The sequence below is a fragment of the Enoplosus armatus genome, chromosome 23 (genome assembly GCF_043641665.1).
Source record: "Enoplosus armatus isolate fEnoArm2 chromosome 23, fEnoArm2.hap1, whole genome shotgun sequence".
Lineage (NCBI taxonomy): Eukaryota > Metazoa > Chordata > Actinopteri > Centrarchiformes > Enoplosidae > Enoplosus > Enoplosus armatus.
The window spans coordinates 11,701,658-11,729,214 of record NC_092202.1 but is presented as its reverse complement, the minus strand read 5'-3'; the positions used below and the strand labels follow the sequence as shown (position 1 = coordinate 11,729,214).

At 41.2% G+C, this 27,557-nt stretch overlaps 3 protein-coding genes across 4 annotated transcripts; 2 read left to right on the top strand and 1 right to left on the bottom strand.

Moving 5' to 3' along the window:
* The first annotated feature begins 775 nt into the window (after nt 1–775).
* nagk (N-acetylglucosamine kinase) lies at nt 776–4,257 on the top strand. The gene is made up of 10 exons (XM_070929886.1): nt 776–804; nt 1,304–1,388; nt 1,615–1,713; nt 1,815–1,956; nt 2,398–2,508; nt 2,590–2,702; nt 2,819–2,906; nt 3,003–3,100; nt 3,197–3,275; nt 3,386–4,257. Exons 1-10 carry the CDS (start codon nt 776–778, stop codon nt 3,586–3,588), a joined length of 1,047 nt encoding a protein of 348 aa, XP_070785987.1. The 3' UTR covers nt 3,589–4,257.
* Nucleotides 4,258–4,499: 242 nt separating this feature from the next.
* On the top strand, nt 4,500–7,823 carry LOC139306293 (uncharacterized). The gene is made up of 8 exons (XM_070930236.1): nt 4,500–4,523; nt 5,125–5,268; nt 5,533–5,713; nt 5,807–5,875; nt 6,584–6,715; nt 7,212–7,314; nt 7,436–7,601; nt 7,707–7,823. The coding sequence occupies exons 1-8, from the start codon at nt 4,500–4,502 to the stop codon at nt 7,785–7,787; spliced, it is 900 nt and encodes a 299-aa protein (XP_070786337.1). The 3' UTR covers nt 7,788–7,823.
* A 4,150-nt stretch (nt 7,824–11,973) lies between these two features.
* paip2b (poly(A) binding protein interacting protein 2B) lies at nt 11,974–23,302 on the bottom strand. 2 transcript variants are annotated; one of them, XM_070930020.1, is made up of 4 exons: nt 23,064–23,302; nt 15,387–15,553; nt 13,506–13,688; nt 11,974–13,370 (listed from the first exon to the last, which is right to left on the bottom strand). In XM_070930020.1, the coding sequence occupies exons 2-4, from the start codon at nt 15,540–15,542 to the stop codon at nt 13,314–13,316; spliced, it is 396 nt and encodes a 131-aa protein (XP_070786121.1). In that variant the 5' UTR covers nt 15,543–15,553; nt 23,064–23,302; the 3' UTR covers nt 11,974–13,313. The 2 variants fall into 2 exon arrangements, with proteins under 2 accessions (XP_070786121.1, XP_070786120.1); XM_070930019.1 differs by lacking the exon at nt 23,064–23,302 and adding an exon at nt 19,646–19,779.
* Nucleotides 23,303–27,557: the final 4,255 nt, after the last annotated feature.

The following is a 27,557-nucleotide window of genomic DNA, read 5'->3' as shown; positions in this document are numbered from 1 at the left end:
AACTTCTCTGTTGGTTTCAGCCCTGACACACGTAGACTTTCTAACGCAAATAGAAACTATATGCTAAATATAGGCAATACCCTAAACTGCACCTAACTACAGATTGGCAAATCAAGTGTGCGACATCACAGCAGGATATTATTCCTTATGCGAACAAATATAATGTTAGACCAGCTTCCCGTGAACCCACTTTTAGCACTTAGATACACTTAACTACAGGGACATTTCGAGTAGCCAAAGAATGATAGTTATGTTTGAAGGAGCCGATGTTGGCAAAGAGAAGCTGGCCCCCAAATTAATGTGTTGCAGATGCCTCCTGCTGGCTCACAGTGTAACTCAAAGTTGTTGTCCCTGTTTTCAGCCCATAACCAAATGGTGCAAACTCTTTTATTCTTGACACCGAGTATGGATTTTTTGAGCATGAGTCAAGGCACACAGTGTGTTTTTGATTTGCCAGTGTTACTTCACAAGACTAAAACAACCTATTCTTGTCCTGTCATTCTCTTTTTGTCACACTAAATTATTACACCTATTATAAAACCTTACTTAAACTTATACCAGACCATTTCCTGCTATACTCATACTAATATGCTTTTCTTATTGAAATCATCAGCATAGCTCGATGTTGACAGTAGGTTCAGGGTGATTGGTCCCTAAACACGACTGCCACCTACTGGTTATAATCAGCATTGCAGGATTGGAGCTCAGCTGCTCTCGCGACATTTGGGCACTTCGAGCACAGAGCCGGCTGGACCATCAAAACAGGAACTGAGACATGGCATCAGTGTTCGGCGGAGTAGAGGGGTGAGAATGAGTTAAAATATACACCAAAACTGAATTGTTATTATTAGTTTTATCCATTTGAATGGTCAGATAGAGCTAGTGTATATTTCAGGCTTTTATTTGTGTTTTCGCGGTTGCTTTGTACATTTAAGGTAGCCTACAAACCTATACTGACAGAGTTTCATTCTGACCATAGTCTTTGACTGAAGAGGGAGCTTTTTTTGTTGTGTGCGTGTCTCGTGATCGCGAGACACGCACACAACAAACACAACACAACTGTTTGTGGGGTACAGTCAGTTTCGCAGCAGTGTGTGTGTGTGTATATATATATATATATATATATGCATGTATATGTGAAAACCTTTTCAGAATCACAATCAGTAATACTTTATTGAAGGTTTTTGCAGAGAGATACTCAAAAGAGAAGCCTGTCTGTAAGTTTATATGTCACAGCAAATGCATATCTGTTTTTTCTTGATGTTGTCTCAATGGTATACACTGTATGCATCTTCCTCTCCAGTGGAGGGACACACTCCAAAGCAGTGTTGGTGGCAGCAGATGGAAAGATCCTGGTGGAGACAGAGGGACCGTCCACCAACCACTGGGTGAGCAGAAGTAGGGATGGAGGTAGTTTGGGTTGGATAAATTGAGAAATGTAGGAAACAAATTAAGCATGGCAGGAGGGAAGAATGTATGATGGAATGATTCAGACTTACCTTATATGTTTACTCATTGCATAAGACTTTCTGTTTCTTTCATGATTTAAACGCATGCTAAGCAACTACAAAAACTGATTGCACAAAGATTGTGTGTGTGTGTATGTGCATACAGTTGGTTGGGGTGGACAAATGTATTGAAGCTATCAGCGACATGGTCCAGAGAGCCAAGATGGAGGCAGGGCTGGATCCAAGCACGCCACTATGCTCGTTGGTCAGTCAATCTCTTTGATGTTTGTTGTCCGGAAAGTATTTGATGAAGAAGTGCCAAGTAGTTGTAACATTTTACACACAGATTTTGTTGTATGTGTGCAGGGAATGTCTCTGAGTGGAGGGGAGCAGAAGGACGCCATTGACAAACTGATCGCTCAGATGAAAGAACGGTTCCCCACTCTCAGCCAGCACTACTTCATCACCACTGATGCTATTGGCGCCATGGCAACTGCCAGCGATCGTGGTAACTTGCAGTCAATCCTCAGCACAAAACTTTAACTAAACAGTGTTCAAGATATGCAAGTAGGAGTTGCCTCCATTTACACTTAATATAATCTCAGTTGCTTATATGCATTAGTATTTTCAACCATTTTTACCATGTACATTTGGATGAAATGTAATTAAATACCATATGTACCTCATACTATATACATTTTTATTGTAGATGAATTTACACTGTAGCTACTTTTATGCCACCTATATTAACATTTGAAAGATACTCAAAGGTACAGATGCAGTTAATAAATGTCATAACAGGGCAAGGCTTGATACTTTGCCCCCAGAGCTGTGGCTGTAGAAAAGTCATATCATTTATAGCGTGTCTTTCCCAACTTTATGGCTTAATGAGATCAACGCAGTCGTCGCCGTGATCATATAATATCAGTCAGCTCTGTTTTCTCTGCAGGAGGTGTAGTGCTGATATCAGGGACTGGCTCCAACTGCAAGTTAGTCAATCCTGATGGCTCGCAGATCGGCTGTGGAGGCTGGGGTCACATGATGGGTGATGAAGGATCAGGTAACCGTGGCAACATGTATGTGAATAATGCATAGCTTTATTGATGGGACCAAACCCTTTAGACGTCTTTTTACCTCTCAGCATTCTGGATCGCTCATTTGGCCGTGAAGACGGTGTTTGATGCCAGAGACAACCTGGTCGCTCCTCCTCACGACATTACACATGTCAGAAAAGCCATGGAGGAATACTTCCAGGTCAGTGAGAAATGTTTTCATTTATACAATAATACCAGCTCAGTTTCATCTGATTTAAGGAAATCACGTTTCTCTCTTCTGATGCATATGTGGAAAACATGTCCAATTAATGCCAGGTGTCAGATCTTATGGGCATGCTGCCGCACCTCTACAGAAACTTCCAGAAGTCCCACTTTGCTGGTCTCTGCAAGAAGCTGGCTGAAGGTAGGCACGTCACTTCCTGCTTCATTCTGTTAGCGGGAAAAAAAGTAAAGATTTATGGAAGGTCACATGAACAGTATTTGTGTGCATGTGTTTAAGGTGCAGCAGCAGGGGATGCTCTCTGTCAGCATGTGTTCACTCAGGGTGGGAGAGCCCTTGCAAAACATGTAGAAGCAGTCTTACCTGCAGCACAAGAGGTAACACACACACACGTATACTGTGCTTTTACTCATTTGTTATAAACATTCACTACATGAATTTCTTGATATCTCTTCTTCTGTCTGTCATGACAGCCTCTATTGAGCGGTGACCTCGGTCTGCCCATCCTGTGTGAGGGTTCAGTGTGGAAGAGCTGGGAGCTTTTGAAGCCAGGTCGGTGTCCCCTCAAGGTCCAGACTTATTTTCCCATCAGTGAAAGAAAATTGTTCAGCTAAATCTCAGTTTCCTCTCCTTTGTTTCTGTATGTCTCTGTCGCTGACCAGGGTTTACAGAGGCCTTGGATAAAGTGGCATCATCTGACAAGTTCAAGGGCCGTTTCCATGGCTACAGCCTCCTGGCTTTGCAGCAGTCTTCAGCCCTCGGCGGCGCTAGTCTGGGGGCTCGGAGCATGGGCGCCACCATAACTATGGATTACACAGCCAATGTCAATATCTTCTACCAGCACACTTTCAACAGCAGCCAATGAGAGATTATATGATTATCATCATCCTCGTTAATAACACTCTATAATGATAATGATGATTGTGTAATAATGGTATAGTACTTGATTTGATCTCGCTGTAACATACCAAGATGGTGGTTGAAAATATTCCAAATCTTGTTTTGAAAGGAATCAATATTACTTTAATTTTACTGTCAAATCTTTGCACCTTTAGACCACTTGTTTACATTTGACATTTATAATTAAAATACTGTTAACTGGACAGAAAAACTCAGTCAGGGTTGTGAATAATCTGCCAGGATAATTGAAGTTTCATTGATCAAAAAAAAAAAACTCACTGTTTGAATATTATTCGGTTAATATAGGCAGAGATTTATTCTTCCGCAGGCTTTCTGCACTTTTGTCTTTTACTAGTAGATGGTGCTATTACACTGCTGTTCACTGTGTCTGCATTTATTAATCATTCTCATGCGTCCACGTATACTGAGACATTACTTCATGCATCTAGAAAACAATTGGTAATTTAGTGGCAAAGCTCGCCTGGCACACCCGTGGGGCACTTTATCACAGCCAATCACATTCACTACTTTCAACTGTAAACCCTGTCATGATGCACTGACAGTTTGGGAATCCTGTGGAGAGTGTTCCTCAGAGGAAACTTATTGTTGTCTGGGACCTATATATGAATAAATAGCAGGTCAAATATAGTGCCAAGAGCAGATGATGACTCTTTTTAAGTTGAATTCACATGTTTGGACATGTTTAAAATCCTACGGTCATCATAGACTGAACACAATGTTACTGTATGAATGTACAGTCCCTGTACGATTTAATTCAAAACAGTAGCAGTAACATTCCACTGGAAGTCAGTTCAGCTTCACTGCTGTGATGGTTCACTGAGATTACTCAACCAAAGAGGAATCAAAAACCATCAGATGATTCCCTCCACACACCTGAAGGTAAATACTCTGAGATTTAAGCTACTCGCTTTGTCTTCTGTTCATTTTCTCTTTCTTTGAGTTCTGCAATAGTGTGCCTTGGTCTTTTTTTCATTTTTCCTAGCATGTTTTGAATTGAAATGAGGAGGTTAAAAAATTTTAGCGCCACTATTACCACTTCACACAGTCGCTGACCTTTTCTCTCTCTTGTACATGCAGTCTGCAGCCTCAAGGCAAACCTGTCACCCTGCACAAACTGCTCCACTACGTCAGTCAGCATTACTGTTAACTGTGTTACAAAGCTAAATCTGAGCTCATGCAACCCAGCTTTTTATTAGATTAAAACCTCTGAGGATGCATCTAAATTCTTATTTTATTATTGGAGAACAATAATTTTCCCCCAACCTTATCACTGCAATTCTGTTATTTTATTTCAACAAAAATAATACGTGTTAGAGGAAAGTGATTCAGTTTTGTAGTTATTATGATGCATTGCCCTTCAGGGATTTACTCGTACAGTAACTGTATTGTTCCGGATACTATAGGGTGTGAATCCTGCCTTTGGGCTAACCTACAGTGACAGTGTGGCAGTGTCACAGTAATGCATGTTTTTCCCTTTCAGACTCTGGGGCTGATGCCTTGTGGGAGATTTGTCACCACTTACAGTAGTGACTATAAACCCCTCAGTGAGCGCCATCCACAGGTCAACCAGCTGAAGCCTAGACCTGAAGCTAAAGCTGCTCCTTCATTTATGAGCCCACCTCAGGTTGGATGGATGGATGGATGGATAGACAGACAGATTTATTGATGGATCGATTGACTCACTGTCATGTTTATTGTTGTTTTCATAGAATGACCGTGCAACCTGGCCTATATTTCATCAATACTTTTACAAGACAACTAACAGCATCTATGGCTCAAGTGGCTGTTCACAGGTGAACCACAACAACATGCAGCAAGTTCACCATAACATCCTTCTAACTAGCTTTCTGGTACCACCACCACCATCACTCTTTCCTTTATCTCTCAGCCTCCCTCTTGCTCTCTCTTCCCTGACTTGTTGCCTCCATTTGGCGGCCTCCCTCCTTCCGTTTCCGAGGCGTCCGCCCTGACAGAGGCCAGAACACAGGAAGCAGGAGTTGCCAGGGAGACTGGGCCTGCACTTGGCGAGGAGGAGAAAGGTCAGCTGTGCTATGTTTTTGGCGGAAAGGGTAAGAGTTCTCTCTATCTCTCTGAAACACACACACACACACATCTAAGCTGGCAGCTGCATTGATACTCAGTCCATTTTCCTCTATTGACAGCTAATGTGTTGGAGCAGCAGGAGGAAAAAGATGAGCCGCAGCAGAAGATTGATGTTCTCTACGAGGAAGGTTTGGCTGTTCTTACTTCAGGGGTGTTGCTTTGATTCATCAAGTCATTTTTCACTTAAGCTGCAAATTTCGATAAGGACACCTTTTGAAATAATTTTGGCTCGTGCTCACTGGAATTCACTAATTAATCTGCCTGCTATTGTTTCAGACAGGGGCGGAGGCAGATGTTAGAGGCTTAGCCCAAAACCTGGGGGTCTGGGGGTATGCTCCCCCGAGGAGATTTTTTTTCCCCATTTACAGTAGCTTTATGCACTATTTTTCAAGCCATTTGAGGTAAAAGAGTGCCAGAATATACATCATTTGAGAAAAACATACCCAAGAAGAAAATCATCCTGTCAAGCTTACATCCTATTTTGTATCTAATTGTTCTCTCAACTGTCCTCCTCATTCTCATTCATAACACAATGAATGTTGAAGATGACTAAGTTACATAACATAGGCAGGGTAGGAATTTGGCGTCAACAGCATTACTAACCTTGACACCTATTTTTGTTATACGATGTTGGAGTAGAGTTCACACAATTATTGTTTAGCTGAAAATGTGCTACATTTGTTTCCAATCTTGACTGTTCTAATTGCAAATTAAGGATCCCCGATCCGTGCCAAGTTTCCACTCAGAGACACTCTAGGTTATTTGCTAAAGTGGCTCTTGTAGTAGAGAACCACACAATTTTTTAATAAACCCATTCTATATTTGTGCACTTTTAGGTGTGATTGTTTTATCATCTCATGTTGGTCCGGCCTGCTGTGAAGATTTCCTTAGATCTGTCTGCAGAGAAACCGGGCTGCAGCATCTGCTCCACCGTCCTGTGGCCTCCAGTGCCATTATCACAGTCAAAGGTAGAACAACTCTCTCTGTCTCACACTCACTCACTCTCTCTCACACACACACACACACACACACACACACACACACACACACACACACACACACACGTCCCATAATGCATAACCGTTAACTCAAGAATATCATTAGTTTTGTACGTTTTTTCAACTCATCCTGTGGGGAACATGAATGTGTGTGCCAAATTCCATTGTAATCCATCCCATAGTTGAGACATACCACTAAAAGCCAAAAATGTCAACTTCATGGTGGCGCTAGAGGAAAAGTCAGGGGATCAAAGTCTGTAGGCTTCATCTTCTGGCCTGTAAAAACAACATGCTAACTCGTTAATTAGTGAGCTTTTGAGGTGCTGATAGGCAGATTTTGTTATCTTTGGACTGACCTAGGCTAACTGTTTCCCCTTGTTTCCAGTGTTTATGCTAAGCTAAGCTAACACTTAAGTACTTAAGTACAGTATTTGAGTGTGCTTTGTTGATTCCCACTTCTAATTAGATGCTGAAAATTGGGGTAGCGGCTCCTACTTGAGGGGCTTGAGACCAGCTCTTGGACTGAGAAACAGCTCCTTCCTTCAGACTACTTCCAGACAGTGCAGCTGGTAAGCCATTAACACAAACCTTGCCTTTTTTATCACAATTCTTGTAGTTTCTTCTCACATGCCCCTCTTGTACCCTGTGTGTTATTTGCTGACACTTTCTCTCCTTTGCCCTCGCTCTCAGCTGTGCATGGGAAACTGAGTACCTCAATGGTTGCTGCTTTATGATGCAAACCTTCCCTCCTGGCATCCCTCGTGGCCGCACACTACCTCTGGCCCGTGTACAGCCGAGTACAGAGAGCAGCAGCAAGCCACTGTTGACAGAGTACCAAGCCAGCTACACTGCTGAGGTGAGGAGAAGGTAGAGAGGTCAACTGATGATCACTAAACTCAAGCCCTGTCCTTTGGCTTTTTTATGTTCTTGTATATTTATTACCTTGTGTGTCTCCTCCTAGTGGGCCCAGCCTAAGATCCAGCAGAGTGACTTTTACCATCTTCATCCTCCTCGTCACCAGATAATTGATCCTATTCTCTGAATCTCAACTTTGTCTCAATACACAGCAGATAAAAGAAAAAAATTGTTTGTGTTTTGTGTCAAACATGATGAAGCCGTAAGTTTTAAATGCTGCCTCTTCGTTCCACCACCAAACAATCAGAGCGAGCGGTCAAGGCTTGTGTCTGTGATTCTCAGTTATCTTGCCTCAGGATACAGAAGCTGTGGATGAGTCATAACACGGCAGTAAACCCGCTGCTGGCAGGCACCCAAAGGAGACAGTAAAATGTGTGCTTGTTGTCACCCTCCTGTTGGGAAGAGGTTTGAATGTGCATGCGGCAATGCAGTGGTGGAAGAAGTACTCAGGTTCTTCACTTAAGTAAAAACAACAAATACCAAGTATTAAGTTTAGTAGTTAACATTAGCTTGTCTGATAGCCACTGTAGGTGAGAAAAGTAGAGAATGATGATCATAGATTGGTATTAACATTAGTCATAATGTGCTGAGGTGGCAGGTGAAAGCATATCATGGTCATGGAAGATAACTCCACCATCATTGTGGCTAATGTTAAGATAATTAGTGGAGGCTAATTCTTATATGTGGCTGTAGCTAAGGGCATAGCTTTTGCTGTGATTATGGACATGGTTATTGCTGTGGCTATTATTAAGGCTGTGATACATATTTTTAAAGTGTAACACTAGCTAACCTACATGCCAGGTGTGAACTGATATGGTTGAGATGGCTGAGCGTTGTGGTGAAGTTACTACTGTACACCTGTACACAGCTGTCATATCTGATTCCTGCTTTTCAACACTGTTTTGCTGGCCAGTGTCTTGGCTGCTGCAAAGAGTAGCCAGCCATAAATCACGACCATAGCTAACGTTACAGCCATAGCAATAGCCATATAGCTACAGCTACTGCCTAAGCCACAGCCAGACCAATAAATACAGCCAGCCACAGCAACAGAAATGGCTATTGCCACAGCAAAGTGCATGCACTGTGGCTGCAGTAGCTGTAGGTATGGCTACAGTCGGAGCCCAGCTTTTTGCCTTAATTATACTCTTCAGATAAGCACCTTTTTAGACTGCTCATAACCACACCAACATGTTAGAGCCCTACATGGCTCATTGCTGTTTCAAATCTGTGTTGCAAAAAAAACATTAGTAGAAGACTAAAGATTCAGTTTCAGTCTAAATGTATATGTCAACACTCTAAGCAATAAATCTCTCAATTTACTAGTTTGTGATGCTCCTTTGCATTAAGGCACTTGAGGAGGTTTGAAATAGGAGGTCTTTTTTTTTTTAATCACTAGTGTAGGTGTTTACAGTCTGAGACGCTTTCGTTTAGTGAGGTCAGTGCTGCTCTCATCCGTGGAGGTTTTCTCCCTCTTCCTCTTTTTCTGAGGCTCCTCCTGTTCCACCCTCTCCTCTTCCACAATGGGGAAGAAGCACAACACTGACAGTATCATGTGTCCATCTTCAGTGTAGTCAGACACCCTGAACCAGCCCTTCATCTCCTCCTCTGCAGCACTGTAGACCGTGGACACGACCCCGTTGTACAGCCGTGCCTCCCACTCCAAAGGGAGGATGTCGTTCCCCCGGTCTGCTTTCAGGACCGCAATATGAGTTTTGTTCGGGTGAAGTGGAGACAGCAGGAGGCCAGCAGGAGGCCTGGAGAGAGGAGTGAGTGATAATTATCGTAATTATTATCACAGAATTATTACGAAAGTTACTAGAGCATTTAAAATCACTCAATTAAAAGTTAAACACATGATCATATAACTAATTCAATACAAATACATTTTCTTTTCAAAGATTACTAGAACAAGTTTTAAAAGCTTATGTTGTGGCAGATTTAGGTCAATCAATATCTCAATGTGATTAGACATTAATATTACGTTGCAACCCCTACCTAAAGCCTACAGTGGCCGTCATGACCTGTGCTGGTTTTGCCACCAAACGACAGCATCTAGCGTTCTCCACGTCCTCATCTTTATAAGTGAAGGGTGATCTTAGGCGGTCTGTCCTGATGTCTGCTGTCAGGGGCACAGGCGGGTCAGGTTCTCCGGTGAGGTGGCGCTGCAGGTTAGGCATGGACACTGAAAGGGTACCCAGGTTTTCGCTGGTCAGGCGACGGTTCCTCAAGTTGATGATGTACAGACTGACGTCGTGCCGCCCCTCTAAACGCAAAACAAGATTCAGATAACTTTAGATTAGGGACTTGTTGACTTTCTAAAGGGATGGAGTTACAAAACGAGTAAGAACGTTCTGCATTTTATTCAGGAATGACAGGATAAAAGTACATGTATAATGCTTGCTCCACTTTAATGGAGAAATAAGTATTTTTTTTGTGCTAATGTAACTAAACCATGGTGGCATGTGGTTGTATCAATATACAGTTCAATCAAGATCCCATGTTATAATGAGTATTACTAACTTAGTGTTGAAATGATTTTGATTTTGAAGAGTATGTGATCAGTATTTTCCTACCGGTTCATACCTGCAGCGATCTGCTCTGGCCCAAGTCCAAGCTCCATATGCATGAAATGCTTCTCTTGTCTTCTTAGAGTTTCCATTTCTTCAGATGAAGGCCAATGTTGGTTGGCTGGTTTGAAAACAATCTCGCCACTAGGTTCATTTAGGAGCTGTTCACTTTCTATCATATCACAAGATCTTCCTCAGCAGATGGATTTTGCTGGATCAGTTTTCATGGAATTGTAAATGTTCAAAAGGAAAATGGAAATTTAAACATCTACTGTACATCCCCATGACAACTGGGCACAATCCATCTGCTGAGGAAGATCTTGTGAGCTCCTGAACAGCTTTTGAGTGTCAGTATTCCTTTGAACCCACTCGTTCTTTCTACTCTTCCTTTGTCATCAGAAGTTGTGAGGTTGATCCTGTTTGGGGTATTTTAGTAATAAGGTCTTAAAAACATACATTAATTAACACTAGTCAAACTACATAAAATGTTTACTGGAAGGTTTATTTACAAAAAGCTCAATTTATATTTATATTTCTGTTTTTTCATTTAAACCCACATGAATTCTTGTATTCAATACTAATGCTATTTTTAAAATTGTTATGTGCTATATTTACACCAGAAAGAATAAGACTGATGTGTGATTTTATTTCAAATTGGATGATTTTAACATTTTGGTTTATGAGCGAATACCTGTTAAACTAAAGACATTCCCACCAGCCTCAGCTATGTGTTGAGTGTTTACTGCTAATTAGCAAGTGTTAGCTTGCTAATTTGCTAAACTAAGGCTGTACCTGCTAAACATCAACTTGTTAGCATTGTCATTCAATTGTCTATGGTAATTTAATAGAAGCTGTCTGTGTGTTAAATGACAAAAGAATGTGTCTTCAGTGTCATTAATATAGAATTTACAAAATGTTCTTATCCTGTGTATCAAAATGTGACAAAACACTGACACACGTCATTTGTCTTTAACATCTTTATTCGTCTTTTTTCATTATTTTTATTTGTACTGAAATTCATACTCTGTGTCTTCTGGAATTCTTTTTTTTTTTTTTTTTGTAACGGCTTCTGTCGTCTAACTCATCTAAACAAAATCACCAAAAATGATTTCATGTTGTACAATCCACCTGGCGGACATTCCTATTGGCTTCACCAGGGTGCCATTCGACAGCTGTGGCCCAACACTGTGGCGAGGAAGTTCCACGTTAACCAACACTTAAGTCTCTGCTGCACGGTTTAAGAACACACTTGAGTACTTGTTAGGCTGAAAATCAGAAAAGCTGCATGGATGTAAAGACGTGCTTTCGCCTGTCAGATACTTCTTAATTCTATGAAGTACAAGTGCACAAGTGTCTACTTAACACTAATACAGTAAAACACAAGACGTTATCGTCACTGTTAATACCACAAATGAACAGTGGCATGAAGAAGATTAATATTCAGATCATGAGATTTTATGACAATATTGCCTCTGCATTTTCAAGCCAAAATGGCTGAGAGCTAAAAAAAAAAAAAAAAAAGTGACTCAATAATTCATGATTACCTTTGATTAGAATCCGGGTTTCCCTAAAAGCATCTTCACATATACAACTTTTTCCTATTGGCTCACAACTTAACGGAGATTATACTTGCACTAAGGGGCAATGCTTCAGGGAAAGCCAGACCACAACCAAGATTCATGGTTAAAAAGAAGAACTTCCTCAAATAAGTCAACCTACAAAGAGAAGAACAGCAAGGAGGCCATATTGTCAGCCACATGTTCCATACTGCTTTATTCTGATTGGCTGTGACAATATTGTCCCCTCACATTTCCTCCTGCAAATAGGACTGAATGGACACCACAGGCTACTGTACCCAGTAGAGACACAAAACGCCTCATCCTCAAAACATGAAGAAAAAAAAAAAAAGACAAAAGAGGAGGAGAGGCTGTTTGAAAACCTGATTTGGATATGGACACTTGATCTGATGCTGGACAAACCAAGTTCTTCCGGCAGAAAGAGGCAGTGGCATTGTTCCAGACCAAATACTCCCCTGTAACAAGGTTGCTCACTACACCCCATAAATCCAAATTGAACTAAAGGATGAAGCCATGAAGGAGAAATATGGCGGTAACGGAGTTTCTGAAGGTTCAAAAGGCTCTGACCTTCCCTCTATAACATTTTTCTTGCTAAACTCGACTTGATGTGTGCTTGGGGAAACTCACACCTCTGTTCTAATAAGCTGGACTAAACATAAACATGGACTTCCACATAAATTGGGAAAATAATTTCTTATCCATGATTACACTCGTCCATGTCTGATAAGATCACTTCAAAAACAAGCGTGCAGGGAGGGTGGGGTCTGTATTTGGTTTGGAACGGAGCCGCTGCAGATACAAATAAGAACCCGCATTTCTAGATGCACAAGGCCTGTGATGTCACAGGGAGCTTATAACATCATAGGAGCAAACGCCAACGGGTTTGACTGACCATGATGACTCTACAGAGCAGTGGCAGAAACCCATCAAAGCCCCTAAAATGTTAGTCGTTCTCTAACCTCACTGTCATGGAATCCCTCAAACTACTGGCGATGTTTTTCAACTTTGACAGCACACAAATTAATTAATCTTTCAAGTTTATTAAATGTTTTGGACTGACGTTTTGTCCTGGCATCACTCCTTGGTAGCTGCCTCAGTTCCAAGGGGACCATGAATGAGATCTGCGTACTCTGTAAACATCAACAGTGTCATCTGAAATGCAATGATGAGCTAGCGCCCGCAGTAGGGCGGTGCTGGTATTACATCCATCCCCCACCCCTGTTCCCAATGTCCCTCAGTTTACAAGAAACAAACAGGAAATAAAAAGATTAAAGAAACAAAAAAAAAAGAAAAGAAAAGAAATCCCCCCACCCCCCAACTGGGCCTGCCAGCACGCCACTGACTTCAAGTGTGTAGGTGTGTGTGTGCATGCGTTGTGTGCGAGAATCAGTGTGTGCGCGGTCGTGGCCGCCAGAGTCTCTGAGAACATGTGAGGACTGGTGTGTGTGGGTGTGTATGTGTGTGCGTGTGTGTGTGCGCGTGGAGGCTCCATGGGGGTGAGGGGGACTCCTAGTATTTCTTCCCCGGGACGAACTCCTTCGCTTCGGGGTTCAACATGCTCTTCCTCTGCAGAAAAAGACATGAGAGTTAGAACACATTCCCTTTAAGTTAAACTCTTGACTGTTTACAATCAATCTCTGTGTGAGCTTTAAAAATAATTTAAAAATATCTATTGTGAAATTAGATGCATCTCTGACTCACCGCCACTTCCTCCAGGTTGCTGTGGTGATCGCTGACCGACAGGCCGTTGAGCTGCTGCTGCAGCTGCCCCACCCCCTGGTTGTTGAGGTCACGAGAAGGGATGAACCAATCCTGGTCTTCCTCCTCCAGCATTTCCTGGAAGCAGCGCTCCAAGAACTCCTGCTCCAACAGCTCCTCCTCCACCTGGGAGATGATGAGGGAGAGAATAAAGAGAGAGGTGAGATATAAATGCAAGGCAGAGAAATTGGGGGTGGTGGGGGGGGGGTGGATGGAGGAGGAATATATGACAGATTATTTGCATGACAAGTAGGTGGAAGTTTTCCCAAAGAGAGATCTTCTCAGTGATGTGGTGACATTAAAACACATGACTCATACAGCCAAGCACGGGATAAAGGGCTTGAGGTTGAGATACAGAAAGCTGGCAGGGCACTGAACATTAGAAGAAGGGGGGAAAACGCTACTTCTACCTATACAACACTAACCATGTAACTCAAATGAACACAGAAGAGGGGAAAAGACAGGAAGAGTGAGGCATGAAGGACCAAAAAGGAAGCGTGTGTGGGGAAAGGAAGGTAAACAGGTTTGGCAAGTTGTGGATGGTTATCAGTCATCAGCTGTCCTAAGAATGTCCGTCAGAAAAGGTGGAGGAGGGTAGGAGACAGCAGAAAGCAACACAAAAAGAATTTAAAAATGGAAGAGCTGAATGCACAGGAGAGCTTCACTGAGTGTAGAGAGACAGGAGGAAGGAAGGTAGGGCTGAGTTTGGAAAGAAGAACCAGGACAGATAGGAAATGGCAAAACAGCAAAAGAAAGAAGCGGAAGGTGGAGTGAATGGTGAGAATTAAGTCAAATTTATGAAAATTCTGATTTATCCAAGCAACCTAACAAAGAGCACAACCTGATTTAAGGTCACAATCTAGGAAAGCAGGTACAGGAGGGGGGGTGTTAACACTAGCATACATTTTAACACTTAGCAGCTCTGCTTGAATTAAAAGGCAAGAGGCTGTGTTGGTGTGGGCATGCTGCTGCAGGTACTGGTGAGAAGATGAAATATGATCCAGGGGGGAGGGAGGGCCCCCGAGGTGCCAAGCATGAACAGCAACGTCCCCTGTTCAACTCTGGCCAGCAGGGATCTTTGTTGCATGTCGTTCCTCATCTCTCTTTGCCCTTAATTCTTGTCATCTTCTACTGTCCACTCTCAAGTGAAAGTACTAAGAATACTTTGAGGCAAATACAGATATTTGAGACTGATAAATATATCAGCTATCATTTTTTCCATAAACAAAATAAAGATCCCATAAAATGTTTTTAAAGAACTGTAGCCAAAATATGTACGGAGTGGGACGGTTAAAAACAAAACATGCGAGTGTCTCCACTACACGGTTTGTCCACCACTGCACTGTTTCTAATTAACCTTAAACATAATCTTGGCATTTCTTGACTGGCCAACTCAGGCTGATGACGTCGCATTGTGTTTAGCCAGATTTAACTTTTTGGCTGGACAACCCTGTGTTTTTTGCCAGATTCCTTTGCGTCAACAGTAGTCTCACAGAAAGGACTAAGAAGAGCACGTTCTGACAATGCTGATGTTGAACACGACCTTGAGAATAGTACCAAAGTCAAAGCCCACAATACCAGAACTTTAGCTTTGACGGAAATAATTACTTCCCCCAGTGTAATTTTCCAAGATGATATTAAGTTTGATGGAAAAAGACAATTGGGGTTGGGGTTAGGGTTAGGGTTAGGGGGGGTTATGTGTGGGGGGTGTGGAAAGACAAAATGGGACAGAGAACAAATAGAAAGAAGGGCTGCGGGTAGACAAATGCTACAAAAAGGATGAACGCATCAAGTCTCTCTAAAACATAAAGTATGAGCACACACCTGTCTGTTATACTCCTCTTCATTCTCCATCCACATGTACTCAGCAAATGGGTTGGCGTCGTTGCCCTCTCCTGCGTGCCCATTGGCCACTGGCTCCTTTCCCTCCTTGCCCGGAGCTCCACCTCCCGGTGTCTTGGCCACCTCTGGACCGCTCATCTCAGCCGGCTCTGCAGGAGAAGACAGGTACGTGAATGTGATAGTTCGAAAGCTGGTCAAATTCTTCATCAAACTTCATCATGGTAACGCATTCTTACAAAGACATGCTGAAAATATTTTTCAAATCAGACACAACTGCCTCCCTAAAACAAATGAAAACAACATGCATACTTCATTGTCTTCCACTGAAGCCAGATAGCTTTGACTAATCTATCCATTAGCCCACAGCTGGGTCTCATTGGCTGTTAAATTTACATTATCTCATCTGAATCAAGGCTGCAAAGTTTCAGCCCAGGATCCAAACTGAACAAATTAGCAGCACCTCAATTAAACTTTTAGCTACAGCTGGAAAACTGCTCCAACGAGTAGAAAAGTCGCACTGCTCAACGCTGAAGAACAATTTTCCATATCTCATGATCTGAATAAGACAGACTGAAAACTGCAACCCCAGCTGGGACTGATGCTGGTCTCCAAAACTACTAAGTGATATCTAATACTGAAAACACCTGAATGAGTCTGATGGATTTACAGAGTTGTTGGCATTTTATGACCACCATTGATAGTTTTTCAGGTGGGTGAAATGCAATGCTGTGGTAAAAGGCCACAGTGTACAAACAGCGAGCTTCATCTTCATGCAAGAACTTCCATCTTATTGTGCTTCTTCTCCTACCATTGACATTCCAACAGGAATTAATAATACCATATCACAGGAATACTACATTTAATTCTGAAGAAATACTGATTAGACATGATTGTTTATGCTTCCCTACTTCTGTGACACAAAACTCCTGTTCTGATGATAAATGCCCACTATAATGACATAATCCTCAGACTGCCAGCCAGCACCAACAGACTCGTCATGACTCAACTGCTGCCTCGCAGTGGGGAGAGGGAGAAAAAAAAAAACGATGATCTCAACCGAGCCGTGCACACAGCCCCAGGGTCAGCCCGATGCAGACACACCACAGCAACGTTTGACTTGCGTGGACTGACTTACTTCCCCAGCAGCTTCACTCGCCTGATTTCCAAAATTCAGGACAAAATGTTACGTTGGCGCTTATTAGCCATTTCTGTCTTGGTTAACGTAACAAATCAACATATGTCAGCTGAGTTTGACCCAAGACAGATTGGTGTTGACTGCATGCAGTGACAGTACGAACACGATGTCCTTCAGAGTTCAAATAAACATGTGTAATCTAAGTAGGTTAGTGGACTAGGAGGTGTGTTGGCCTGGCTCAAAGCTGTCAGTGTTTGTCTATCTGTGGGCAATGATAAAGCAGTCTAATTATACAGTACAACAATTTACACAAGATGTTACCTATGAAGACAAATAATCAGGGCAGGAGACAGGGAAAGGGTAAGAAAGAACATTTTTCAAGAACATACGAGAAGCCTAAATGTAATTCTGCACTAGTTAAGAACGGTGCAGCATGTTCAAAGTGTTTGAAGCTTGTATGTGGAGTCTATAAATGTGTCTGAAGCTACACAGACTTTCAGCTGCCAAAGTTTACCGGACTCTTATAAACAAGTGCACAACACAAATTCCATATATCAGGCATCGGAGTAAGAAAAAACAAAGCAGACAACAATTAAGTTTACCACCACATCATCACAAAATATCCATTAGAAATGCATGGAGGTTAGAGCTAAAATCATTGTTTAATTTATAGTAATTTATCAATCAAAACTTCAAATGAAATTGTGAGGATTTGCTGCTTTTCTTGATTTTATATAATTTTAAATTTAATATCATTTGGTTTTTGACTGGTGGTTGAGCAAAACAAGCAACTTGAAGACATCACCTTGGGCTTGTGACAGGCAATTATTACTATTTTCAGATTAAACAATAAAAGTCTTTAATTGAAAAAAAGATTAAATCGAGGAGAAAAATAAGTGTTAATTGCATGCCTTTTAGAGAGACTTCTTAGTATAATATTCTTAAAGCTAAAAATTATCATGTGAGTCCCAACCCTAAAAATCAATTTTAACAGTTGCTAAGAGCCACAGTAAACATGCCTCTGCTCTGCCGACACAAGGGTGCACGGCGGGTGAACCAGCATGAATAAGGAAAAGAGGAGACAGCGAGCACAGTGCCATTATGTTCTGCATGTAGCACTTAACATGTTCTTGTTGCGTAACCATGTGTTGGTCACCATGTAATATTTAGTTAGCGGAGCCTAGCATCCTCCATGCCTGCAGGCAAAGTGTGAGCTGATCCAATTGGATGAGGGTCAAGGCTAAACAGGGAAAGGTAAAATGCACAGAAAGATTTACAAAAATATGATCACGCTCTAGGTCTGAGTCAAATGACCCTATGTTGTGATCTGAAACACTTTCAGTTGTAGACATTGTTGTCATCATTTTCTGACTTGATGTTCCTGATGACCAATCCCCTCACTGTATGTACTATTTCTTGGCTCTAATGAAGCCTTCCTCTTGAATGTCAGTTTTGCTGCCTTGATTACGCATTTCTTCCCACATTAATTCTATATTTTACTTCTATATATTATTCTACATTACACACCGGTAGATCCTTCCAATAGAGATGGAGATGAATTTACATTTGGAAAGTACTACTTCTATTAAAAAAGGGAGGGAAAACCCCAAATTTCATGATTAAAAACACATTACTTGGCAACTATTTTGATAATCCACTAATCCTCTCAGTAATTTATCAAGCAAAAACAACAACAACAAACATTCACTGGTTGCAGCCGCTTTTCTATAACTGTAAATAATTGAATATGTATGTTTTGGACTGTTGGTCAGACAAAAACATTTGAAGCAACACCTTGGGCTCTGGGAAACTATGATGGGCATTTATTTTACAATTTTACTTTACTGAATACATTTTAAAATCTTTAACTATTCTAATATTTGATAAATCATTTCGGTCATTTCTAAAGCAAAAATGCCAAACGTAATAGTTTGACCTTCTCAAAAATCAAGATTTGCTGTTTCTTTCATACATATAATTGTAAATTGAATATTTTAGGGTTTTGGACTGTTAGGCAAAGAAAACAAGCAATTTGGCAATGTTACTGTGGGCTCTGGGCAACTGGGATGAACATTTTTCACAAAGATTGACGTTTTAAAGACAAATAATTATTAAAGAAAATGAATGTTACCTTAGTAATTAGTTGGTCATAAAATTATGAATTGATATTTCTCCAAGTCAACTCATTCCTCCATATTGTAAACAGGTGAAATTAGCAACATCAATATAAGCTTAAGTATTAATACCATAAACAAGAATACAGTGTAATAGGTTAATTTATTAAACTCCACACGTCAAAATGTCGCGTCCGTCTGCTGTGGAGACTCCAAGAAACCCAAAGACACTTAGTGAACCTGCATGTGAACAAAACATTAAAAATCTCTCACAGAGATCCAATCTGTGAAGCGACAAAAACTGGTGAACATAGAAAAGCGAAAATAGGTTTGTGCAACTCCATCAACTGTGCATAATAAGTGCTTTGAAAAGCGCAGAATAAACCGCTACATAACAGATTATGTAATGTAACAGTTAGTGTGCGGTGTGTAATATGAGCCGTGTCGTAGCGGCTTATAGCCTGCTAACGTCTACAGAGAGCTAACCGGCTAAACCAGGTGTCCAGGCCTACCTGGAAAGTTGGTAACGGGATTGGACGGTTTTAGCCGAGGTAATGCTAAGTGGCTAGTTTACAGTGGCTAACAAGCTACATAGATGCACGTAGCTATGCTGTCAATGAACGGGCCTAAGGTGAAAGCTATCAGAGCAACAACAAAGGGTAGAGGGCTGGGTGGCTGAAAACAGTTATTTTCATGAAAGACGTAATGTGCGTTTGCGTGAAAACGGCTTAAACGCAAATAATGTACCACATGAAAAGGACATGGTAAGCTTTTTAAACACGTAAGCCACGAGCCGAGGTCAAACTCCATTCCCGTTTGGATGCTTGAGGCCAAACAAAGTCGGCTGCTCCGCTATCAGCTAGCACGCTGCTACAGCATGGCAGCATCCGTGAAGCAGGTCAACAAAACAAGCCTCTGCTTCGTTTGATTACAACAGCTTTACACACACAAGACGAACCGTCTGCATTACAAGCTTTTAAAGTTCACGTTACCTGGCATTGTGTTCTCGGTGTTCGCTTTTAAGTGTAACGTTACGCAAAGTTATTGCAACTACCCAGCGAAGACTGCGTGTTCGTCGTTTCTTCAGTGGGGATTACTCTGTGCAGCGTTGCAACGTAGCTCAAGTTAGCTAAAGCTTGTTAGCCACCTTGCTAACGTTAGAAAGCTGGGTGGGTCACGTGGTCTGGTGCTGCATTCAAGTTCTTTCAGGAATGTGGGAATTGAACTGCATGAATGTCATGCGAACAGTGTCCCACAAACCAAGGTAACATATTCAAATGTCTTGTTTAAAATTATAAAAATATAAAGCAGAAAAAGCAGGAAATCTCATATTTGTGAGGCTGAAATAATAGAATGTTGCCATTTTAAATGACATACAACATCAATCAGCTCTACTTTCAATAAACAGTAACTAAAAACTAGTATTAGTAGTATGAAGAATTGGGCCCGTAATCCATAAATCCATAGTGGAATACAGTTCATTGCTTTGAACATCAATTTGATTATTTTATGAGTGATATTGCAAACATTTGCCATATCATGATCTATATGGCTTTGGAAAATACCTATTGATATTGTGATAATTATTTCAACCATATTGACCATCCCTTCTTCAGATGTCTCAATACAATATTCAGAGCATGCTGATTTACATTTTAAGGATGAACAGCATTAACACAACCTATTACTACTGATTAGTATGTAGGTGTGCATGTACACTGTACTTGTGGAGAGTCAATGAAAAACAAACTGACCAAAGTGCCGTCAGAAAGTTTGATTCTTGTGCAGAATAATATTGATGATAGTGATGCATAGAAAGAAACGTGGGCTGGGTATGCAAGCAGCTTCACCACAACATCTGGTTACATCTTACCCTAGTATTTCCATTCCTATTCCCCCCAGAGGCTAATAGTGCGTGATAAGATGATGGATCCCAACATTGAACAAGATTCAGCTCTGATGCACTCTGAGCAGAAAAACACTTCATTGACCCTCTTTCCTTTGTTGTCCATTCTGATAAAAAAAGAGCCAGGCCTTTATTCTGTTGAAAAAAAATGGACCAAATGTGGTTACATGCATCCTATTTAAATCAACAACAAACATCACAGCACAAATAAACACCATCAGGACTGGAAGCCTGAAGTAGATGTTATGTTTCTTTCTTCTCTGGTTAGAGGTTACAGTTGCTAATGTCATTAGTTATGCTAATTAAATAACTGACAGCAGCTGACATCATGGCTCCCCAGGAGCAAACAGGGAATGATCCTGATGCTTCTGCCTGTAACAACTTCTTATAATCAGCTAAGAAAAGTGATCATCCTATTTTCAAGCCAACAAAGCACATCCAGTGCGACCCCACACTTAAAATTTGCCTTGCACACTGCACATTGAAGAAATGAGGCATGAGCCATGAGTTCATTCATATTGTTACAAAAAAGTAATTAAGGTCCTTAATACACCCTTCAAAAATGAATGTGAGTGTTCATTTGAGAATCACCCGCCAGAGCCAGAGAACCCCCTTAGTTATAGACTGCTTTGCAGTTCTTGAATTATATTTTAACGTTACGTCTACTATTCGTCGCGGGTTATGTCACACCTAATGAGATGTCAGCTAATTTGGGTTTTAATGTCAATGTTTTGATAACCCTACGCAGTGGTTAGCAAGCTACCTTCAATGAATAATGTCAGCCTATCCTTTCTAACGCCCTGGGAACCAACTGTAACTTGGGTTAACTGGCTAGCTTCATGAATTCAATAGTGATAATATAGCAGGTTCATTCAGTCATGACGTGAAAGTAACTACACACAATCAGTTTCCAATTTCTAAAAAGGTACACCTAGCTAAAATTAACCCAGTCTAATACAGAGTCCTGCAATAAATAGTACGTCCATGAAGGTTATAATGTTCAGTTTTTGTTGGAACTGTTTTAGAGATAACATTTTGTCCTCCAGGTTTACATCGATGAGGGTAGACTAAATATTAGAAACACCTCCCATACAAACAATACATCTCAAGAGCACCACAAACTACATCCTCCAAAATAACTATAAAGTCAACACCTGTCTAAAACAATTTCAACTGAATATTATAACCTTCATGAAGGAAGGATTTATTGCTGTACCTCTGTATTAGACTGGGTTAATTTTAACTAGGTGTACTTAATAGATTGGCAACTGAGTGTAACGTCTGAAAGTTGTTTGTTTTGTCCAACCAACAGTCCAAAATCCCAAATGTAACATATTCGATGAAAAGCAGCATATCCTCACACATGACAACTGGAGCCAGTTAGCGTTTGGCATTTTGACTTGAAAAATGACTTAAACAACAAGTCAATTATCAAAATGTTGCCAATAGATTTTCTTTCAATCAAGTCATCCAGTGGTTCCCAACCTGGGGGTCAGGATCCCCCAAAGGGTCGCAGCATAAACGTGAAATAAGAAATATTTGAAATATGAAAGTAAACAAAGACTAGGTACAAGACTAGAACACAAATTGTGCTTAATTTGTCAGACTTTTCACTACTCTTTCCATCTTTATTATAGAATGTAGGACAGCTTTACCTCTTCACGCCTGTAAAACTATTTAAGTGCAAAAATCACTTTCTGGTTCTGGTTGAGCTGTTTGAAGCTCAAAGACATATACAACTCTCAAAGCCAAATGTTTACTTTAAAGTGTCGTAAGCCAAAAAGCTGGGAGCCAATTATCTAATCAATTAACTTTATCGTTTCAGCAGTACACGTCACAGTAACGTTGAGAAGTCGAAAATCGGGGCTCATAATGGGTACTTGAATGCAACATGTGAACAAACATCCCTCTAGCTCCACCACACCACCACTACACTCTTTACTCTAAAACACAAATGCCTGCGTGGCTTCGGAAATACATTTAAAAAAACATTTCTGTCGATAAATGACAAATAATCCAACAAGTCACACTTTAATTGAGTCTTCTGAGGAGGACTAAAGGATTCTAATGAGGAACAACAGGCTATGAAATGATAAGGTCTGTTAGTATATTACCCCACAAAATCCAACATTTGAAGACTGAATATTTTCGTGAACTTGACAGTGCTCCAATGTTGTAATCTGTCACGATACAACTATTTCTAATGTAGGAGAAGACTCTTAGGTTGTTTTACCACCGTTTCAGCATTTTCATAAAGTGTTTCCATCTTTTCAGACTGAGTTTATGGGTGCAAAACCATAAGTACTGTTAGCCGTGAAACTGGTGTAAGTTATTGAGAATTAGGCTCTGATACAGAAAGTAACATGAGTTAATTATTTAAATGAACATTGTTGACGGTTAGCCTTTCTCGTTGCTTTCTTGCAGCTGTGTCTTTCTGTATTTCTTTCTTTTATGTAGCAAACAGCTAGCTTCCCCCTTTACTCCACCAATAACAACAGACTCACCACACAACTTCAAGTGCAAAGAGGGGGAATCCGCAAACCAGCTGTCGGGGAGGGGGGGGGCGGCTCTTTTCCGATCCCAGACGTCGCAAGAAAACCACACAGCAAGGAAATTGTTCTAATAATCCCCAATACGGTAAACAAACACGTGTCTCCTTTGTCAGTTTGCTCGCGTTATTTGCTGAAAAACGGATAAATCCACTGTTTCTCTGCCTGAACGTCGAGGGGGAAAAAACGTTGTGTCGTGGTCGCGTTTGTCCAGCTGCACACTTCAGTCATTGGTTTGAATCTACGTCAGTCAACGCTTCCTCGCGATGCCATTGGTCCGGACGACCAGACGCCCCGCCCCACCTCTCCATTCACATAAGTAAACAAAATATAACCCATTTTTCTCGCTGCCCCCTTTTTTGTAATCGATATGACCAGTTAATATTTGACAACGTGGCTGTACTAACTCGGTCTGACCTTTCTTGAACAGACGAGGCTCTAGTTGTATGTTTGTTGAGGCTGTTAGGGATGAGAAAGCAAGAGTAAAAGTACAGCAGATGAAAGAATTTAATGTGTGAGTGTGAGCAGTGGCGTGCACATGCTTTTCAGGGGCGAGGAAATCCCCAGCTCATCTATTTCCGTTACATTCAAGTCACATCTGCTTTTCAGAAAGATAAATGTTTAATAAGTATTTATTTTTACAGTCTTGAAGGATTCTTGAAATACCCTCAGAGTGATGAGATAAATGAGAGTTGTAAATCATCTGAAACTTTATATTTTATGCCCAAATATGCTATTGTCTTCCTAAAAACACTAACCACTTTAACCATCTGGATGAAGAAATATTTGGTATATAAAAGATAACGTTGCGGCTGAATTAGCTGTAATTACATATCTCCTTGCTCCTTTTGTTCGACACATTGTTGTGTTTATTTGCTCATTGATCGCTGACTGTCACAGAGTCAAAAGAAGCTTTAAAAGCACATTCCTGTTGCTGATCATGTGAAAGGCGAACTTGAAGAAGCCACAATGAAAAACACGTTGTTTGCTCACAGAGAAATATTTATGTATGGCTGAAAATTAATAAATTAAGATGATCTAGACATTCTTGTTGTGTGCTGTATGAAATAATTACTTAATGGAAAGGAACATCAATATAGACAACTAACTAAGTGTCATACAAATTGAGCAATACATGGGATGTGGGACCCATCTTTGGATTAAAGCATATAGTGGAGTATGTTAAAACTCAAATATTTTTTATCCAGATGGTTAGAAATGCAGTAAGTATCTTGTGTCTGTCTTCCCTAACACACGGCTTAGAGACATAGCCATAGAAAACTAAACAAAATGACAAGAGACATCAACAATGCCTGATTACAACTTTCACCTGGATCAACCCAGCTGTTCTCTTGAATGATCCTTGCGCAAAATTAGCTAAATGAGAGGAGAGGTCCTCGGTCAGCAGTGAATAAGAGGGTGCATTACCCTGAAATCACAGTGGAGGGCGACTGCAACACACAGTGAGGTTTTGGGGCAGTATGGTGTGTCCACTGGCAGGAACATTATTATTGTGTTGAAAATGTGGATCGAATGCTGGTAGCTGGAACTAAGGACGTAAATACGGCACCCCCATAACCACTAATGTCTGTTGAAGTGCAGACTAGTTAAAGTACTCCACAAAAGTGTGGCCAGTGCAGATGCCTGTCAAAATAAGGGAAAGGCCGCTTTGTCATAAAACATTAAAGGACCTACAGTACCAGTTAACTTACCAGCCCTCAGCTCACAAAGGCCACCAAATTAGGGTCTATTTTATGCACAGTTTCTGTATTAATGACAGCGCAGGTAAATGCAACATCTTGAGCATTTTACACTGTATACTGTATACAAGTGACTATACCGCATATCCTTCTGTGTACCTTGCACTACACTACTGCTTGGTCTTTATGTAGTTAACAGTCAGAGAAGCTCCCCGTCACTGTAACTGATTTCCAGCTTGCTACATTATTTCTGCATTGTCTCAGCTGGATGCAAGATGCATGACTGTGCATATGTGTTGTGAAGGAGATGGGGATATTAAATCAGTATTCAAGAACACCAGATGTTCCTTAGAGTGTCAGATCAAATGTGTGTGTGTGTGTGTGTGTGTGTGTGTGTGTGTGTGTGTGTGTGTGTGTGTGCATGTCTGCTGCCGTTGATTTATCCACACTGACCTGTGATACCTCTCCTTGGGAAACTCGTAAAGGGCTGCAGGAATGGTTTGTTTCTTTGTGATCACACACACACACACAGCACACACATGCACATACGAGCTGCATCAAAAACGGAGACCAAACCTTGTCGAACGTATCTCGGCGGCTTTAACGGCAGCCTCTGCTCTGTTCACACACGATAAAGGCAGTTAGTGACGTCTTTAGGTGAAAAACAGTTTCATCTGAGACGCCTCATATTGCAGATTTTAATATACAGCCCACACATATTCTCATGGGAGTGCACAGCAATATTGTGCACACATACCAGCTATTTAGTTACAGACAGAAGGAGGTACACTTTAACTCTTTAACTTTTCCCCCTCTTTCCTTCTCCCCACTGCTGTTACATGATATCCCCCTCCCTTTAGTCCCTCTCTGCTATAAATTTCACCCTCCGTCTTTGCTATTGAATCATAAATCATAAATTTCCTTCCTGTGCCTCTCTCGCTCTCCCTTGCTCTCCCTCTCCTTTATATTACACAATAGCCCAGACTTGATGTCAGAGGGCAGTCATGTTTAATGTGTGTGTGGGTGTGTATCTTCTACCCCAGCCTTTCCTGTGGCCCTGGTCTCCACCCCAGGCTTCACCAGCAAGTTTGTCCAATGCCACTAACACAGACACATGAACACATACACACTGATACGTACGACACACCCTCGCATGCACATGAGCAGGAAGTGGCACGTTAGTACACACTCAAAGGTACAATATTGTCTTTATTCTCTGCACAAACCCGATATTGCTGCATGCACAATTGCTTGTAGTCCGAGGTCTTGTTAACACTCACCACTGAGGTGCTGTTAACACTCCAGTAAGCAGCAGGCCTACAGTATGTTCCATTTTAACAAGGATTTTGGTGAACATGGAAAACTATTCCTGCTGCACATTTGTTCCAAAAACCTTAAAGAAAAAAGGGGTCATGCAGTACATGCAGATATTTCTACTTCACTCTCCCTCTAATGATTCCCCGGTGTGTTTTACACTCGCATGGTCAGACTCTGGGTCCCCAGTGTGCATGTGCTGGAAGATTTGTTTTTGGAGAGGTTGTAAAATGATTACTGCTTTATAACCTACAATACTAACGCAGGGTAAGTGGAGCTGCATATTCATGACCATTATTCACCATTATTTACCTATTGTCCAACATTTTTCAAATGGCATGTGATTGTGCAGAACATTTATGAAAGGCCAAAAGATCACAGTTCACTCTTGACCTTAGAAAACAGCAGTTGACAAAACAAACTCCAGGTTCACTTACTCGTTTAATCTGGAGCCATTCGACCATATCTCTTCTTCATCGGCAGCCATTGTAATGGAGTTACAGACGTTAAAATGTTCCCTTATTCTGTGCACCTCCATGACTTCTTATCTATGTTGACTTAAAACTTCATGTGCTAATGAAGACCTTATGATATGGTCAAAAGCTCCAGAATTAACGAATAAGTGGACATTGAGTTGAGATTGGTTTGTCGATCACAAATAGAGATGATAGTACGATCGTCATCTGGTCAAACTGTTTCCCCATATTTTCACTCCTTGTGCTAGGCTAAGTTAGCTAGCCACTGACGGTAGCTTCATATTTACAGTGCAGTAAAGATGAGAATGGTACCAATGTTAACATCTAACTCTCAGCAATAAATGTTTGCTGATTGACACTATGTAAAGCTATGAACAAGACATAATCAACTAAACTGCCTTTACAATGAAGAAATTGTTGTTTCTCTTTTGCATCAGCAGTGTGGCATTTGATGCTATCTGGAGGGGAAGTAACAGGTTCTCATTGAGATTGTGGTCTATTTAGAGGATCTGGAGGAAGAACAGTGTCTTACAGTGTGTGTGTGTGTGTGTGTGTTTGCATGTTATGGGTGTGTTTCCGTCGCTCGAGGACTTCCAGGGTTCCAGAGATAATGTGGAATTCATAATAGGAATGCCGCACAGGGGTTCCTTCCTGTCACCTGACTCCATCACTTCCTGCGTTGGGCTTCCTGCGTCTGGACCTCCAAGAAGGGAAGGGTGAGGCTGCACCCTTCCACCACTACTCAGGGTCCGTTTCATAGTTTTGTGTCTCTGAGACGATGGAGGAGCTTGTCTGTGCCCCCCTGGTGGGTTTAAGCAGGTCTAATGCCGATCAGGACGAAGCTGATTGTCAAATAGAGGTGTCAGGCAAATGTCCAAAATTATGAAAAGCCCAGATTTGATAGCAAAGCTGTTGAAATGCTGCCACCCAACTGCTAATGTCACTCATTAGAAAATTAA

What these genes read in the sequence shown, in the direction of transcription:
- nagk (XM_070929886.1), top strand. Translation starts at nt 776, where the DNA reads ATGGCATCAGTGTTCGGCGGAGTAGAGGG. An exon ending in GTGTTCGGCGGAGTAGAGGG is followed by an intron (nt 805 to 1,303) that starts GTGAGAATGAGT and finishes CTTCCTCTCCAG; the next exon opens with TGGAGGGACACACTCCAAAG. An exon ending in GCACGCCACTATGCTCGTTG is followed by an intron (nt 1,714 to 1,814) that starts GTCAGTCAATCT and finishes GTATGTGTGCAG; the next exon opens with GGAATGTCTCTGAGTGGAGG.
- LOC139306293 (XM_070930236.1), top strand. Translation starts at nt 4,500, where the DNA reads ATGATTCCCTCCACACACCTGAAG. An exon ending in TTCCCTCCACACACCTGAAG is followed by an intron (nt 4,524 to 5,124) that starts GTAAATACTCTG and finishes TTTCCCTTTCAG; the next exon opens with ACTCTGGGGCTGATGCCTTG. An exon ending in CATTTATGAGCCCACCTCAG is followed by an intron (nt 5,269 to 5,532) that starts GTTGGATGGATG and finishes TTTATCTCTCAG; the next exon opens with CCTCCCTCTTGCTCTCTCTT.
- paip2b (XM_070930019.1), bottom strand. An exon ending in AAGAGGAGTATAACAGACAG is followed by an intron (nt 13,689 to 15,386) that starts GTGTGTGCTCAT and finishes ATCATCTCCCAG; the next exon opens with GTGGAGGAGGAGCTGTTGGA. An exon ending in GCAACCTGGAGGAAGTGGCG is followed by an intron (nt 13,371 to 13,505) that starts GTGAGTCAGAGA and finishes CTTTTTCTGCAG; the next exon opens with AGGAAGAGCATGTTGAACCC.